The 15433-nt window shown below is 44.9% G+C and overlaps 1 protein-coding gene across 1 annotated transcript in view; it reads left to right on the forward strand.

The window, feature by feature from the left end:
* Window positions 1-2414: 2414 nt before the first annotated feature.
* Window positions 2415-15433, forward strand: part of ANKFY1 (ankyrin repeat and FYVE domain containing 1) — a 77222-nt gene continuing 64203 nt past the window's right edge. Inside the window, exon 1 of the mRNA XM_056127449.1 lies at window positions 2415-2440. Within this exon, the coding sequence (XP_055983424.1) occupies window positions 2431-2440 (10 nt within the window). The 5' untranslated portion in view covers window positions 2415-2430. The remainder of the gene's footprint in view (window positions 2441-15433) is intronic.

Raw genomic sequence — 15433 nt, forward strand, 5'->3', positions numbered from 1 at the left:
AGTCTCCAAATTATTATGAACCATGGATTCTAGTTCCATATTGCTCTTGAAACTGATGGAGAATCTGAGATGCAACAAAAAGCTTTCAGAGACCAGGTTGTGATGAACAGCAACTCAGTTCCAAAGCCAAACAAATTCAGTTCTTGTGACTCCCGGTATAGCTCACAGTGATAATTCATCTAATGTTTTGAGCACCTACTGTGTGCCAGAGTCTAGGCTTGTGCTGATGAAGAAGAATATCTTAGGATGCAAAAGCAGACTTTTCATCTATATGTTCTAAAAGAAAGATGTTTTTCAGGTACTCTTAATTGGTTTGGTTTGGTTTTGGTGCCACACCCAGTGGTTACTCAGGGGTTACGCCTGGCTCTCCTGGTGAGGCTTGTGGAGCCATAGGGATGCTAGGGATCAAACCTTGGTCAGCCACTTACAAGGTGAGTGCCCTATCTGCTATCTTCAGCACCTGTCAGGTACTCATAACAATAGAAGATGTGGTTGTATAATCAGAGGAGACGGTTGCTGGCCACCCCGGAAGACCATAAGGGCTCACTATTTGGCATATCTATAAACCATTTGATATAACCGAAGAAGCTGTTGAGCAAAAGCACCTTGTATCTGGCAAGTATCTCCTGCTTTTTGTGAAAGTGTAGCTTGCTCAGTGATACTTCCTTAAGCACCTCACTGCCTGGACCTCTTGCATCGTTCATCTCTTGCATTGTTAGTCCCATCTGAAACATCATTTCCCTGAGTACACTAGTTCATCTATACATTTAAATGGAAGGTCTCCCCTTCTGTCTCCCAGTAGCCTGTCAATCAGGATTCCTCTTTTCCTCAAAATGTTGACTTTTTTGACCTTATGCTTACTAACCTCTGAATTCCTTCTGCAGTCCACTTTGGTTTAAATCCTTCTCTTTTGTTTTGATGCTTTCATCCTGTTCTCAGATACTTCTTTTAATCTGCTCTTGTCTGCTACAGGAGGTATCTTTTCCTGCAGTCGATCACTACGAATAGGCTTCTTGGAATGGGCACAATCAGAATTCTCCTGCATTCTTCTGACTTTGACTAAAAACCCTTTACAAAAGGTCTTATGCTATTCAGTCTTACTCTTTTGCTCTTTTTGATAGCAGTCATCTCACCTAGAGATTTTAACACCTCCCTTGTGGTCTTCTGTTTCACGATCTCTAATGTCAATATCTAATTTTCCAGGGATCTCCATTCCACACATTTCCATTTAAGCTACTTGATTCCATGATCATGTTGTGTATCTTGTCCTGTCCTACTGCTGTTTAACTTAGAACTTAATTTGGGGACTTTGATACTAAGACTCCTGCAGTTTCAGGACTCCCTGTATCAGCTTTTACTGCACCAAAGAACTCTCATCTCTTTCACACACATTCCCCCCCCCCCCCCCCCAGTATATCATGAGCAAAAACTGCTCTTTGCTTTTGCAGCCAGGTGGCTGAATTCTGCTTTAAAAAAAAATCCATCCTTCTAGGATTCACCTGAAACTAGGGCTTTAACCACAAGTTCCTCTCCCAATTGTTTCAGTTTTATTCTTTTCCATTTGCCCATGATCTTCAAACATAACATTTATGTCATCAAGTGATCTTCATATCACCTTCCCTTTTAACATCTATTTATATGCATGGTTTTGTTATAGTAGAACAACAGATGATCTGCCTCGAACTAATCCGTTCTTAAGAATTCCTTTTGCATTTGCTTGCAGGGCACCCTGACTGCTGTGCAAGGACCTTGAGTAATTTCCGTTTCATTCACTGGCTGGCTTTTTCAGATTTTTACGTTTGAGAGGCGGTAGGGCAACTCTTCCCTGCTGCTTGTTCTTGGTGATCGGGGACCATACAGGACCAGTACCGGGGATCCAGCCCTTTTAAACTTCTCAAGCCCCAGTCATTTACGCTGAGGTGGAGGCAAGAAAAGGGGGAATTCGGGCTATACTCGTCAGCACTCGGGCTACGTCTGGCGCTGTGTTTGGGCCACTCTTGGCGGTGCCCGGGAACCGTAAGGTGCCGGAATCTGAGACGAGCCGCTCCTCAGGTCCTTAACTCCTGTAAAGTATCTGGCGCCCCAACCCACCATTCACATGTTCACAAGCTTAAAACTTACAAAACCCACCCTTTGGGCTAAGCTTTTCCAAAACGTAGTCTACAATTAGGTGTGTTCACCTTTCCCAGTGCCCTCCCACAGGCATAGAATGTTGGAGCTCGCTCGGTTCTCGATAAATACGAGGCGCTTAAGTTCTGGGTTCACAGCTCCCCAAAGCCTCCTTCCCCTTTCATTCACCGCTCGGGTCTCGTCTTGGCCCCGCCCATTGCCTGACCTGCCATAATTCTCGCGAGACTTGGGCTCCAGTTACGCGCCAGGCCTGCTGAGTGGCGCACTTCTCGCGAGACTGCAGGCAGGGCCGGGCCCGACATGGCGGAAGGTAGGGGTTTTGTGAGCCGCGCGGGAAGGCGCGGAGCCGTGGGGGCGCTGCTGGCCGGGAGTAGCTGCCTGAGAGGGAACGCGGGCTTGGTCGCATGGGGCACAGCGGGTCTCGCGAGCCCTCCTCCCCAGTCTCTCCCGGGCGCGACGGCGGGGTCTTGGGTGCTATTCCTATGGCAACGCCCCTCCGGCAGTGCCAGCCCCGCGGGACCGCGCGCCGGTGCGGGACCTGGTTGGGGCTCCGGGCCGGGACCGAGTGCAGCCGGGGAGGCTCCGTGGCGTTCGGCGGTGCCAGGGCGGCTGGGGAAGCAGCCCTTCTCCTCGGGAAACCGAAACCCCCTCCCGGCCGGTCCGCGTCCGGAAGGGGCCGTTCCGAGCCGGCGGGGAGCCTGGCCCGGATGACCAGACTGCGGGCGCGGTGGTCCCCGGATTCTCCCCCGAGGCCTCTAGGACGTGGGCGGGGGGAGGGGGTTTATTTGGTCGGGGAACTGGCTGTAGACACGCTGCTCGGAAGGGATGTGCTACCCTAGCCCCCTGCCCCTGCCCCTCTTGCTCTCTCGTGCCCTCTTTGTGACACTCAAGTGGAGGCAGTTGCCCCCTCCGGGTTTCATCCCTTTACGTAGCAGTATGGGAATCCCTCCTGGTCCAAGCCAAAAGGTGCGGGCCAAGAGATGGGCTGCATCTTGTTACCTGCCAAGGACCCCGTGGTGACAGTGTCAACCCTGGCCAGTCCTTACGCCCGTCCTTTTCTCCCCATTGGTGGAGGAAAGTAGGCCGGTTTTGTTTTCAGTGGTCGTTGAGGGGCTCCAGTTTGCTCATCATGACTTGCCTTAGGTTTTCAACTGAGCTTTGTTTGAATCCATCTTTACTTGGATCTTCTGGTTGGGCGGTACCTGACACCTTTTTGGGAGAGGGGAGGCACAGCTGGCTATGCTCAGGGGCTTGCCACTGGCTCTACCCTCAGGAATCACTCTTGGAGGGGCTTGGGAGACCACGTGAGCTGCTAGGGCTAGAACCCGGGTTGACAGTGTGCAAGGCAAATGTCCTGGCCGCTATATTATCTCACAGGCCCGCAGCACATGACACTTTTTATAGGATTTTTCTCTGGATTAAACTTGGAATGACCTTGTGAAGGAACCTGGAATGTGTGTGATTTGCACCTTAGAGATAAAGGAAATCTAGGCCAGAGTTAACAGATTGATACCCTTTTTTTTTTTTCTCTTTCCTGCAGTAGATGAATAGATTATGAAGTAAAGGAGTAGAAGGAACAGAAAGTTATCCCCCTAAAGGTGGCTTTATGGTAAATCAAAGCGGGCAGCTTGTCACTCAAGCAATGAGGTCGTGGAGAAAGGTTCAGAAATGGCTTAGGTAAAGATTAGCCTAGCAATTTTACACTAAGAAGACGAATGGAGTGTTCGGGAAATATGTTATTAGGTCAAAATTGTGAAGAGCAGTTATCTGGAGCCTATGCAGCCGGGGTCAATACGTACAAAAAAGTCTTGCTGTGTCTGTGGAGCAGTCTTAAGAGAGGTTTGCATCTAACTAAAGCATCCTTTTCAGGATTCAGTTGACAAGGAAGAGAGAGAAGTAAACATACCAGTGACTTCTGACTTGACAGTTTTTCTTTTTCCTGTTTGTGTCCCAGTTTCCTGGCTTGTGTTCTCATTTAAACCTTTAGGAAATAATCTTGCAATTTTAATAGGAAGAATTAAGTGGTACTTTTTAGTTCCCTTAGATCTTTAAAACTTCGAAGGTATGCAAAGTGAAGAAAGATTAGGTAGAAAATGTTTTGTGTAGGGTGTTACTTGTTTTAATGTTGCTTGGATTTTAATCAGAACTTGTCAGTCAACTACACATATTCTGAGATACTCATTTAAATAAAAGCAAATGGAAATCTGTCATGTAAAAGTTGAACTCTCTGTAAGCGGGTGTTTTGGTTTCTGTTTTTTTTTTTTCAGGCCACACCCAGTGGTTGCTGGTTGGGGAGGTTGGGGTGGCCTTAACTCTTGACTTGGCAATTGAGGATCATGCTGGGATTCCCAACCATGCTGTGGTTGATGTGGGATCTCAGCCTGGGCTTCCGACATTGGATGCAAACCCTCACTCCTTTGAACTCTCACCTTAGCTTTGGAGGCATGCTTTTTATGGGAACACCTTGAGGGTGGTTTTTTTTTTTTTTTTTTTGCTTATTGATGGTATATGTAGCACTGTAGCACTGTAGCACTGTCCTCCCGCTCCCGTTGTTCATCGATTTGCTCGAGTGGGCCCAGTAACATCTCCATTTTGAGACTTGTTACTGTGTTTGGCATATCGAATACGTCATGGGTAGCTTGCCAGGCTGTGGAAATAATGCCTGGGAATAGTAAATTGTACCTAGAGAAACTTAAGTGTACAGCTGTTTCTTAATGTTACTCATTTAGAAGCCAACCTGCTTTCTTTCATCTATACATGACAATCAGCTTAACCATATGTATTTAAAGTCTGACTCCAAATCATTTTCCATGTCTGCTCTACTTTTCTTCAGCTTTCCTACTTAACTAAAATTCTTCTATCACGTAAAGTTCCTTCTTACTAATACCAAAAAAGTTTCTGCTACATGGTCTTCTTGCTTTTACTGTCCTCTTGATTTTTTTTGTTTTCTTGTAGCCAGTTTTTGAGGATGTTCCAGTGACCCTTTAAAACGTGAATAATATTTTTGACATGCAACCCCTCTAGACCCCCACTCCATGGCTCTCCAAGATATTGAAGTGAATACCAGAGCCCCCAGTCTCAACAGATTCCAGTCCCTGCTTAATATTTTTAACACTTCCCCTTACCCGATGGGGTTGGGGGGTGCACATGCACATTTAGCAGTCCTCAGGGCCACACCTGGCTCTGTGCTCAGGGATCACTCTCGGTGATTCTCAGGATCACAGACCATATGTAATGCTAGGAATTAAGCCTGGATAGGTCAAGTGCAGGGTAAGCACCTTAATCCCTGTTCTGTTTCCAGCCTGAAATTTGGATTTCTTTACAGTTTTGAACTATCTCTATATCGTTCTACCCATTCAGCAAAAATTCGAAGCTTTCTGGAGACCTTTTAAGCTCTACTTCTACTGTCCCTTTTACTTCTGTCGCTGTCAGCTTTTCCCTTGAGTTTTTTTTTTTAAACTGTAGTTGAATGTGTGTGAAAGTAGCACAGTAACACCGTGCTCCCATTGTTCATCGATTCACTCGAGCGGGCACCAGTAACATCTCCATTGTAAGGCTTGTTACTGTTTTTGTCATCTCGAATACACCACGGGGAGCTTGCCATGCTCTGCTGTGCGGGCGGGATACTCTTGGTAGCTTGCCGGGCTCTCTGAGAGGGATGAAGGAACTGAACCTGGGTCAGCTACCTGCAAGGCAAATGCCCTACCTGCTGTGCTATCTCTCCAGCCCATATGTAGGGCGTTTCCTTGTACACAGCTGACTGGGGTTCAATTCCTCTGTCCCTCTCGGAGAGCCCAGCAAGTTACTGAGAGTATCCTGCCCGCACGGCAGAACCTGGCAAGCTCCCTGTGGTGTATTCAATATGCCAAAAACAGTAGCAATAAGTCTCACAATGGAGACGTTACTGGCGTCTGCTAGAGTAAATAAGTGTGTGAAAGTACAGCTACTTAATTGTGTTGAGTGAAATATGCAGGGTACTAAAACTGGCATGGCGGTTTGCTTTAGTTAAAAGGTTACCATGATATCTAGTCCTGTCCAGCAAAATTAAAAATTGCTGTCTCCCAGTGTCTCTTACTAAATCCAAGGTATATCTATATACCAAGGTATATTTTTTGGGGGGGTGTCATACCCAGCAATGCTCATTGGTTACTCGTGGCTCTGAACTCAGGAATTATTTGTGGCAGTGCTCAGCAGGCGATATGGGATTCTGGGGATCAGACCCAGGTGGGCTGCATACAGGCAAACGCTTTACCTGCTGTACTCTCTCCATTCCCTGAATTGGAGGAATCTTGAATAGACCAAGTACCTATAGTATTTATTGACTTCTACCAAATATTAGACACTGTAGGGAGAACAAATATTAATAAGAATTGAGGGGCACTTTTTAGTTCTGTTAGATTTTTAAACTGAAGGTACTGCAAAGGAAAGTACCTTTGCAGTATGCAAAGGAAAGGAAGATTAGATAGAAAATGTTTTGTGGGGGTGTTACTTGTTTAATGCTTCTTGGACTTAAATCAAAATTTGTTAGTCAACCACTCATATTCTGAGATACTTAAATATAAGCAAATAGCACAAAACCTGTCATGTAAGCGTTGAATTATCTGTAAGCATTATCTGGAAAAAAGGAAAAAACGAAAAACAAAAACTCTAAACCAAAACCAGTTAAGTTTCTGATTTGAGGACCACATGTGGTTGTTAGGAACTACTTGACTACTACCAGGTCTGCTGGGGGTTGCCTCTGGTTGGTGCTCAGGTAACTGTTTCCTGGGTTGGAGCCCAGGCCTACTGCATACAAAGCATGTGCCGTTTGAGCTATTTGGTCCTGCATCAGTTTTTTGTCTGTTTTGCTCTGTGTGTGTGTGTGTGTGTGTGTGTGTGTGTGTGTGTGTGTTATTGGGGGGGGGCTTTCAGGGGGAGTGGCTCCAGAGTGGTGCTGGCTGGGTGTGACGGGGAAGGTGAGGTGCTCCCAAGTGGTGCTGAGGAGATTTGGAGGCTCCACCAGTAGTTCTTTGCCCGTTGGGCTGTGGATTCAGAGCAGGAGCCCAAATATGTGATGCTGTGGGGGACAACCTGGGGACAACCCTGGCCATCACTTCTCTGTGAAGACCTACAGACTACATCCTGCTACCCTGGGAAGGCCTCTAGGGCCATACCCTGCGGTGCTTGGGGGCCTCCAGGGTTGAACCTGGTGGTGCTCTGGGGACCATGTGGTTCTGGGTATCAACCCAAGAAGGATGGCATACCTGCCCTGTGCCGTAACCACTGTATCCTATTCTTTTCCGTGAATTGGGGAAAATTTTATAAAGATGTTTGTTTGTTTATTTATTTTACCTGCCCTCCTGCCTTAAGAAATTTATTTTTAAAAATAAGGTCATCTCTGGGGCTGGAACGCTAGCACAATGGGTAGGGCTTTTGCCTTGCACGCAGCCAACCCGAGTTTGGTTTCCAGCATCCCATATGGTCCCCTGAGCACCACCAGGGGTAATTCCTGAGTGCAGAGCCAGGAGTGACCCCTGTGCATTGTCGGATGTGACCCAAAAAAGAATAAATAAATCAATAAGGTCATCTTGCCCAGTTGAATACTCAAATGGATTAGTGCCCTACAGAAATGTCTCTAGAACCCAACCATTTACAATCTAGGATTCAAGAAGCACATGGCTGCGGCACCCATGATATTCAAAATGAGCAATGGACAATAAGTGATCGAGCATCTGCCCCTGGCAGACAGACTTGAATGGTCGTAGGAAAATTAGAGCAAAATATAATGCCCAAAAGTAGAGAGAGAGTATTGGGGAAATTGCCTGCCCTGGAAGCAGGATGAGGACAGGGATGAGGGGAGGGGTGATATACTGGGGACACTGGAGGTGTAAAGTGTGCACTGGTAGAGGGATGGGTGTTCAATCATTATATGACTGAATCTTGAACATGAGAACTTTGTAACTATCTCACGGTGATTCAATTTTGAAAAAAAAAAAGGTCATCTTTCCTTGTTAAGGTCTAGGTAGCATGTTTTATATGTGATTACAGTAAAATGATTTTTGGTTTTGGGCCCCTCCTAGGGGTGCTCAAGGCTAACTCCTGTTGGGACTCAGGGAATATATGGTGCTGGGAATTAAAAATGGCTTGGTTGCATACAAGGCAAGTGCCAACCTGTTGTAGTAGCTCTCTGGCCTAAAATTTTTTTTTTTTTAAAGAAAACTTTGGTTAAATATGGCTTTTGGCATTTGTTTGATCATTTAATTTGTTCAGGTTAGTCAAATGTTAGATTTTTTGAAAAGGACAGACAATAAAAATAAGAAATTTCATATACCATCATATTTTTTTAAATTTATTTATTTATTGAATCACTGTGGGAAAAGTTACAAAGCCCTCAGGTCTAGGTCTCAGTCATGCAAACATCAAACACATTTCCCTTTACCAATACTTATTTTTTACCATGAAGAACCCAATAAAACCCCACCCCCCACCCCTCCCAGTCCCTGTGAGGCAGATGAATTCTAGTTAGCACTCTATCTGCTTTGATTAGATTCATTGTTTCAATAAAAGATTCACCACTATTATTTAGAGTTTACCCCCCCCACCCCCCCCAATCAGACATGCTGAAAAAGCATTGTGAAGTGATTTGCTTTCTACAGCTGGGTTCAGGAATTAAATGTTGGTTTTGGATTTCTGCTATTTTACCTATTGACCCTGGAAGTATTTCTACTGAAAGTCAGAAAATCAAGAAATTGGTTTCTGTGCTCTGGAGTCGTGGCCGTGCGGGAGAGCCGCTCGTGGGGGGCAACTGGTGACCTCGGTAGGGCATGAAGGACAGACCAGAACGCCCCCCTTCCCATGAGGTTTTAGTAGCCCCCACACCCCCGGCTCATACCTGCTGTCCACAAGGCTCCCATGTGGCCGCCATCTTTCTTTCCAGAGAGGAGAGGGCGACTGGGGCAACACCCTTTCTCCTCCGGGCAGACATGATGGCCTGGATTAGCACATAGTCCGTTCACTTTTCTGCTCCAAGCTGCTGGGTTCTGCATTAAGTCCTTGTGCTTCTGGGGCTGTGGCCGTGTTGGAGAGCCGCTCGTGGGGGGCAACTGGTGGCCTCGGTAGGGCGTGAAGGACGGACCGAAACGCCCCCCTTCCCGTGAGGTTTTAGTCGCCCCCACACCCCCGGCTCATACCTGCTGTCCACAAGGTTCCCATGCGGCCGCCATCTTTCTTTCCAGAGGGAGGAGGGCGGAAGGGACCAACACCCTTTCCCCTCCGGACAGACATGATGGCCTGGATTAACGCATAGTCCGTTCACTTTTCTGCTCCAAGCTGCCGGGTTCTGCATTAAGTCCTTGTGCTTCTGGGGCTGTGGCCGTGCTGGAGAGCCACTCGCGGGGGGCAACTGGTGACCTCGGTAGGGCATGAAGGACGGACCGGAACGCCCCCCTTCCCATGAGGTTTTAGTCGCCCCCACTCCCCCGGCTCATACCTGCTGTCCACAAGGCTCCCATGCGGCCGCCATCCTTCTTTCCAGAGACGAGAGGGCGAATGGGGCAACACCCTTTCCCCTCCGGGCAGACATGAGTACCATCATATTTTTAATGTTGAAACTTTTTCTTGGTGTGTGTTGAAACTGCAGTGTCTTCCAGATGATAGTGATCTCTTCCTTTCTTTACCTCCTATAGGTATAAACTTACATGACGTGTACTTAAGAACTTGATTAAGCAGTAGTCTTATCCACTGATTACTTACTCTCCATTAAACAGTTTTCCTATACTTAGTACTCCTGCTTAATGAATATTCAATAATGACGTTCAAAGGAAACCCAATTTATGCTAATAAATGTTTAGAAAAGTAATAATTGTAGTTTGGGCCTGAGTGATAGCACAACACATTTACCTTGCATATGGTTGTAGTTTAATATTAATAGTTGTAGTTTGGACCTAAGTAATAGTACTGCAGATTTACCTTGCACGTACATGGTTGACCTGCATTCAATACCTGGCATATCCCATGTGGCCCTCCATGCTCTGCCAGGAGTGATCTCTGAGCACAGAGCTAGGAATGAATAAACCCTGAACACCTCCAGGTATGACCCTCCCCCCACCCCCCACCCAAAAAAAGAATAATAGTTGTTAGTTGTAGTTAACTCATCATTTAATGAGTATCTTACCTACTGCCAACAGGGAAGGTATTTCCTGGGAAGATATTTTATGTATACAGTGCTTATATTTATTTACATATGTATATGCCTGAAGCATAATATTCTTGTACTTTTCAGCGTATCAAAGCTTTCACAGTCGTATTTTTGATTTTGGCGACAGTGGTTGCTCAGGGACTGCTCCCATATGTGTTTGGGAGTCACAACCAGAGGTGCTGGGGAATAAGATTCAGTTATGTTCAAAGCATGCACACTAGTCCTTTGAGAAAGCATGTTCGAATGGGTGACATCTATTCGTGTTAACTCTTAAATCTTAATTTGATCTCCTGCTAATTATGTAATTTTAGATTGTACACTTAATCTGGGTTGAAGCGATAGCACAGCAGGTAGGGCGTTTGCCTTGCACATGGCTGACCTGGCCGACCCAGGTTTGATTCCTTCGGCCCTCTCAGAGAACCCGCCAAGCTACTGAGAGTATCTCACCCACACAGCAAAACCTGGCAAGCTACCCGTGATGTATTCGATATGCCAAACACAGTAACAACAAGTCTCACACTGGAGACGTTTACTGGGCCCGCTTGAGCAAATCGATGAACAAGAGGACAGTGACGGTAACACTTAATCTAAAGGAATTCCATTTATTTAGCATTCCATTACTTTGAATATGTTAGTTACCATTTACGACAATGAAGAATTTAACTTCTGTGGGAGACTTTAATTATCTTTTTCTCAGTTATTGCTAAATAATGCAAGAAATTGTACATTGTATTCTGTAAAAAAAAAAAAAGCATGTGTGATATATCAGCAATGCTGAGAGTCACTTCTGTAGCACAGATTGGAAAGTAACCACCCATTCCCAGCACTACCAGGTGTGATCACACCACCCACCCCTCCAAAAGTTTTCTAGTTCTCCATTACCCTGGCTTCTGGCAGCCACTCTTTGTCACTGTCAATTGCCTTCTCGAAGTTTCATAGGAATTATTATAGTGTGCAGTCATCTGGGTCTGGCTTTTTCCATTTCACACATTTTGACGGGAGGCATACCCACTGGTGCCCAGGATTCACTCCTGGCCATGCCTGGGGTCATAATGGTTCTGGGGTTGAGCCAGGGCTGGCCACAGGCAAGGCAAATTCTTTAATCCCAGCACCCATTCTTTACAGCCCTCACATACTGTTTTTGAGATGTTTTTCATTGCCTGTGCTGGTAGTGTGATTCTTCCGATCCTTGAGTGTCAGTCTTGTGCCCCTTTTTTATGACCAACCAGTATTCCACTGCACATATCTCCTACAATTTGTGTTCATTTACCACCTGTGTATTTTGATTGGTGCTATGTTTTATGGACCTGTGCTTGTATTTCTTTGGGGTAAGTATCTGGGAGAGAAATTATTGGGTTATAAAGTTTTAACTTTATAGGAGACTGTCAAATTGGTTTCTAGAGTGGCTTATTTGCCATACATTTCTTTGATAAAATATTAAAATTGTCTGCCTTTTTTTTTACTGGGTTGTATTACTGTTTTAATTATTATTAGAAGTTTTTCTGAGGGAGTATACCTGATAGTACACTGAAGTCGCTGAGAGGGGACTTGAAGATTCAAGTGCTGTTCTTGTGGTACAAGAATTATAGTAAGAGGATTTGAGAAGATACAGAATTCTGGGTGTTTCTTTCCTTTTTATTTGGTTATAGGTATTGCTTTAGATTCCTAATTCTTGGGGCTGCAACAATAATGCAGTGGATAGGGCATTTGCCTGGCACACGGCCAGCCCAGGTTCGATCCCTGGCATCTCATATGGTCCCCCGAGCACCACCAGGGGATACTTCCTGAGTACAGAGCCAAGAGTAACCCCTGAGCATCACCAGGTGTGACCCAAAAAGGAAATAAAATAATAAATCCTAATTCTTTGAAAATCACTTACAGTAGGGGTTGTAAGACTTGATTTTGTATAGTCCTTGAATTAAGAAACAGGGGGAGAGGGAAAGAGAGGAGGGGGGATTGAAAAACCAAAGGAAGAGTACATAGTGGCATGTGGCATGTAAAAATTTCATAAAATTAAATCTTCACTCTTCATAAATTTTGGAGGGACAGAAGCCTTGCTCATTTCTTTAAGCTGTATTGAGTAATTGCCACAGAGACTGAATGATCCACAGTGGTCTGAAATATTTGCCTTTTAATAGGAAAAGTTTGCTAATGCCTGCTTTTGAAGTGTTCTTTAAGGGTCATCATTGCTTCCTTTTTCTTTTTTCTTTGTTTTTTTTGGGGGGGGCCACACCCAGCAGTGTTTGGAGGCTATCCCTGGCTCTATGCCCAGATCTCAGTCCCAGCAGTGCTCAGGGAACTGTGTGGTGCTAGGGCCCCGTCTCCACAAACAAAGCATGTATCCAGCTTGTTGCATTCTCTCTCCAGGCTTCTTTTTATTATTTTCATTGTGGTGCCCAAGGTCCCGGTGGTGCTGGTAGGTAGAAAAACGGTAGAAGTGTCAAACCTAGAATTTCACACTTGAAACGCATGTATTCTACCATTTGACAAGATTGGGTGCGTTCAGAGTGGTATGGCCGTAAACGTGTTCCAACCATTTGAGCCACTTTTCTAACCCGTCAAGTCAAGACTGATAAATTTTCAGAAAGATTACACATCAGATATGACTTCACACTACATTGTTGAAGAGTAAATGGACATTATTGAGAGAAATAATGCAAGCTGCTGGGATTCTTCATTGGTAATTAATACACCTTTTGGTGAAGCTGTAGATCATACGTGTTAAGTTTCTTTGCTTATTTTCAAAAGGAAAGTTGGAAGAAGAGAAAAACCAAAGCTAAAAAGTAGTTACTTAAAGTAACAGTAGAGGCTGGAGATAGTATAGCAGGCAGGCTCTTGCCTTGAACACCTTGGACCCAGATTTGATCCCTTTCACTACATATGTTCACTGAGTTCCACCCCGTAAGGGCTGATCTCTGAGCACAGAACTAGGAGAAAACCCTGAGCATTGCCAGGTGTGGCCCAGAACCAAAAAAATAACAGTAGAGTACGTAGTGATGCAGTCTCCTACCCAGGTTTGAGCCCCAGCACTGCAGAATAGTAAAAGGAGGGTGAAGCATGAGGAGGGACAACAGTTGGGGAGTACAGTTCAGCAGGCTTTGCATGAGCCACAGGTGTGATCTCTGGCACTTTGTGGCCCTCTGAGCACTAAGCTTGGGGTAGTCCTACCTTTCTCAGCTCCTGAATTACAACCCATCGGTGAAGCTCCGGGGTATTTCTTTAGTCACCCTGTAGTTGTTGCTATGACTGGGGACACACACCTGGTTGCAGTGCTCCCACACTTGGTTGTAATGCTTTCCATGCATCACACACTTAGTTGTGCTTGCTGGGATTTCCATTTTGTGTGTGTATATGGAAGGGAGGTGCTTGTGCCACCCCCAGAGAATTTTGAGAATATTCCTTGTTTTGTGCTGAGGGAACGATTTGGAGATCAAGCCAGTGTTTCTACATGCAAGGCAAATGCCTTACTGCACTATACTGTTGCCTTTTTAAGAATTAAAATAACATTGGCTGCAAAAATTTATTCTTGGTCACTATTATATGTATTAGTACATTTAATGTTTATGGCATAACTTACAGGTGAGGAGGATGAGGCATGTGCTCATTAACATGTGATTAACGTGATTAACATAACAACTCTTTGGTCCCGGTCACTCCTAACTCCATATCCTGTCCCCACTGCACCCTGTAGGGTCTCTGCTATTGCTCAGAAAGATAATCACATTTTCCCCAATAACTCTTTGGCCTGATGTCATTTCAGGAGCACATTTGCATTGTTGATCACAAGTGCATATTATTCTTCGTAGAATAACTTCTTAACCTTAGGTGCACTCTTCATTATTCTATGAAATGCTGTGGCAATTCCACAACCACTGATAGTTGCTTATCAAGTGCTTTTGTGACCCAGATTTCCCCTTAGGAAAGATTATAAGATTTTGGTCAGAGAAGCATCTGTGATTTTTATGAGACCCAAATTATCCTCAAGCCCTGTTTTTATCTTTCTCCTCTCTGACCATAATCTCTGTAATTTATGTCTATGTCGGTGTCCAGGATGCAACTAGAAATTTATGTCAGGAATTCTGGAGAATGGGGCTTTTGCTCTAGATTTTTTACTTACATGTTTATAACAAGGACATCTCAAGGGATTGCTTGAGAAGATGCTTGAAACCCCTGTGGAATCACCTCATGATTTAATGATTAAGTAAAGGAATCAGCAATTTTTACTTTTGAAGGAAAATGTCCTCATAATTTCTTTAAGACAAATTTGAATCTCCTCATACATGGGCTCTTTACTGTGCTGGCACAAATCTTAGCCTACCAAATCAAATTCTCCTTAAATGCTCTCATAATTTTTCCCCACCAAAAATCAATATCCAGACTCTTTGTGACTATAAGTTTTGTTTGCAACTACCCACCCCTACCTCCCTGTTTGTGTGATCCTTGGAAATAATGCTTTGAGGACTACATTGTTAAGGAATGGTACAGGTTAGATTGCCACTTCCCTTTTCTTTTTGGATCACAATGGTGTCCAGTGACTGTTCCTGGTAGTGCTTTGGGGATCATATACCAGGGATCAACCCCCAGCCACCTGTAATGCAAGGTATGTGCTCCAGAGGAAATAATTCCTAATCTACCATAATGCAAAGCGTGCAATAGGTGATTCAGAATTATGGATGTTTACCTGTATATGGGCTGGAGTGATAGTACAACAGTAGGGCGTTTGCCTTGCGTGCAGCCAGCCCAGCTGAGCCGGGTTCGATTCCTCTTCCCCTCTCGGAGAACCCAGCTAGCTACCGAGAGTATCTCGCCTGCACAGCAAAGCCTGGCAAGCTACCCATGACATATTCGATATGCCAAACACAGTAACAGCAAGTCTCAAAATGGAGACGTTACTGGACCCGCTTGAGCAAATTGATGAACAATGGGAGGACAGAGATACCTGTATATACAATATAAGGAACCAGAATAGTTGAATATTTTATTAACTATGAATTAAAAACCCATAAATTAATTATAAAATTAAAAATAACTGGTGGGCCAGAGATATGTATGGCCAGAAGGAGAACAAATGCCTCATATTTGTGGGACCCTGGATTTGATCTCAAACATTGGCAAAAAAGAAAAACA

The sequence above is a fragment of the Sorex fumeus genome, unplaced genomic scaffold (assembly GCF_029834395.1).
Source record: "Sorex fumeus unplaced genomic scaffold, SorFum_2.1 ptg000063l, whole genome shotgun sequence".
Lineage (NCBI taxonomy): Eukaryota > Metazoa > Chordata > Mammalia > Eulipotyphla > Soricidae > Sorex > Sorex fumeus.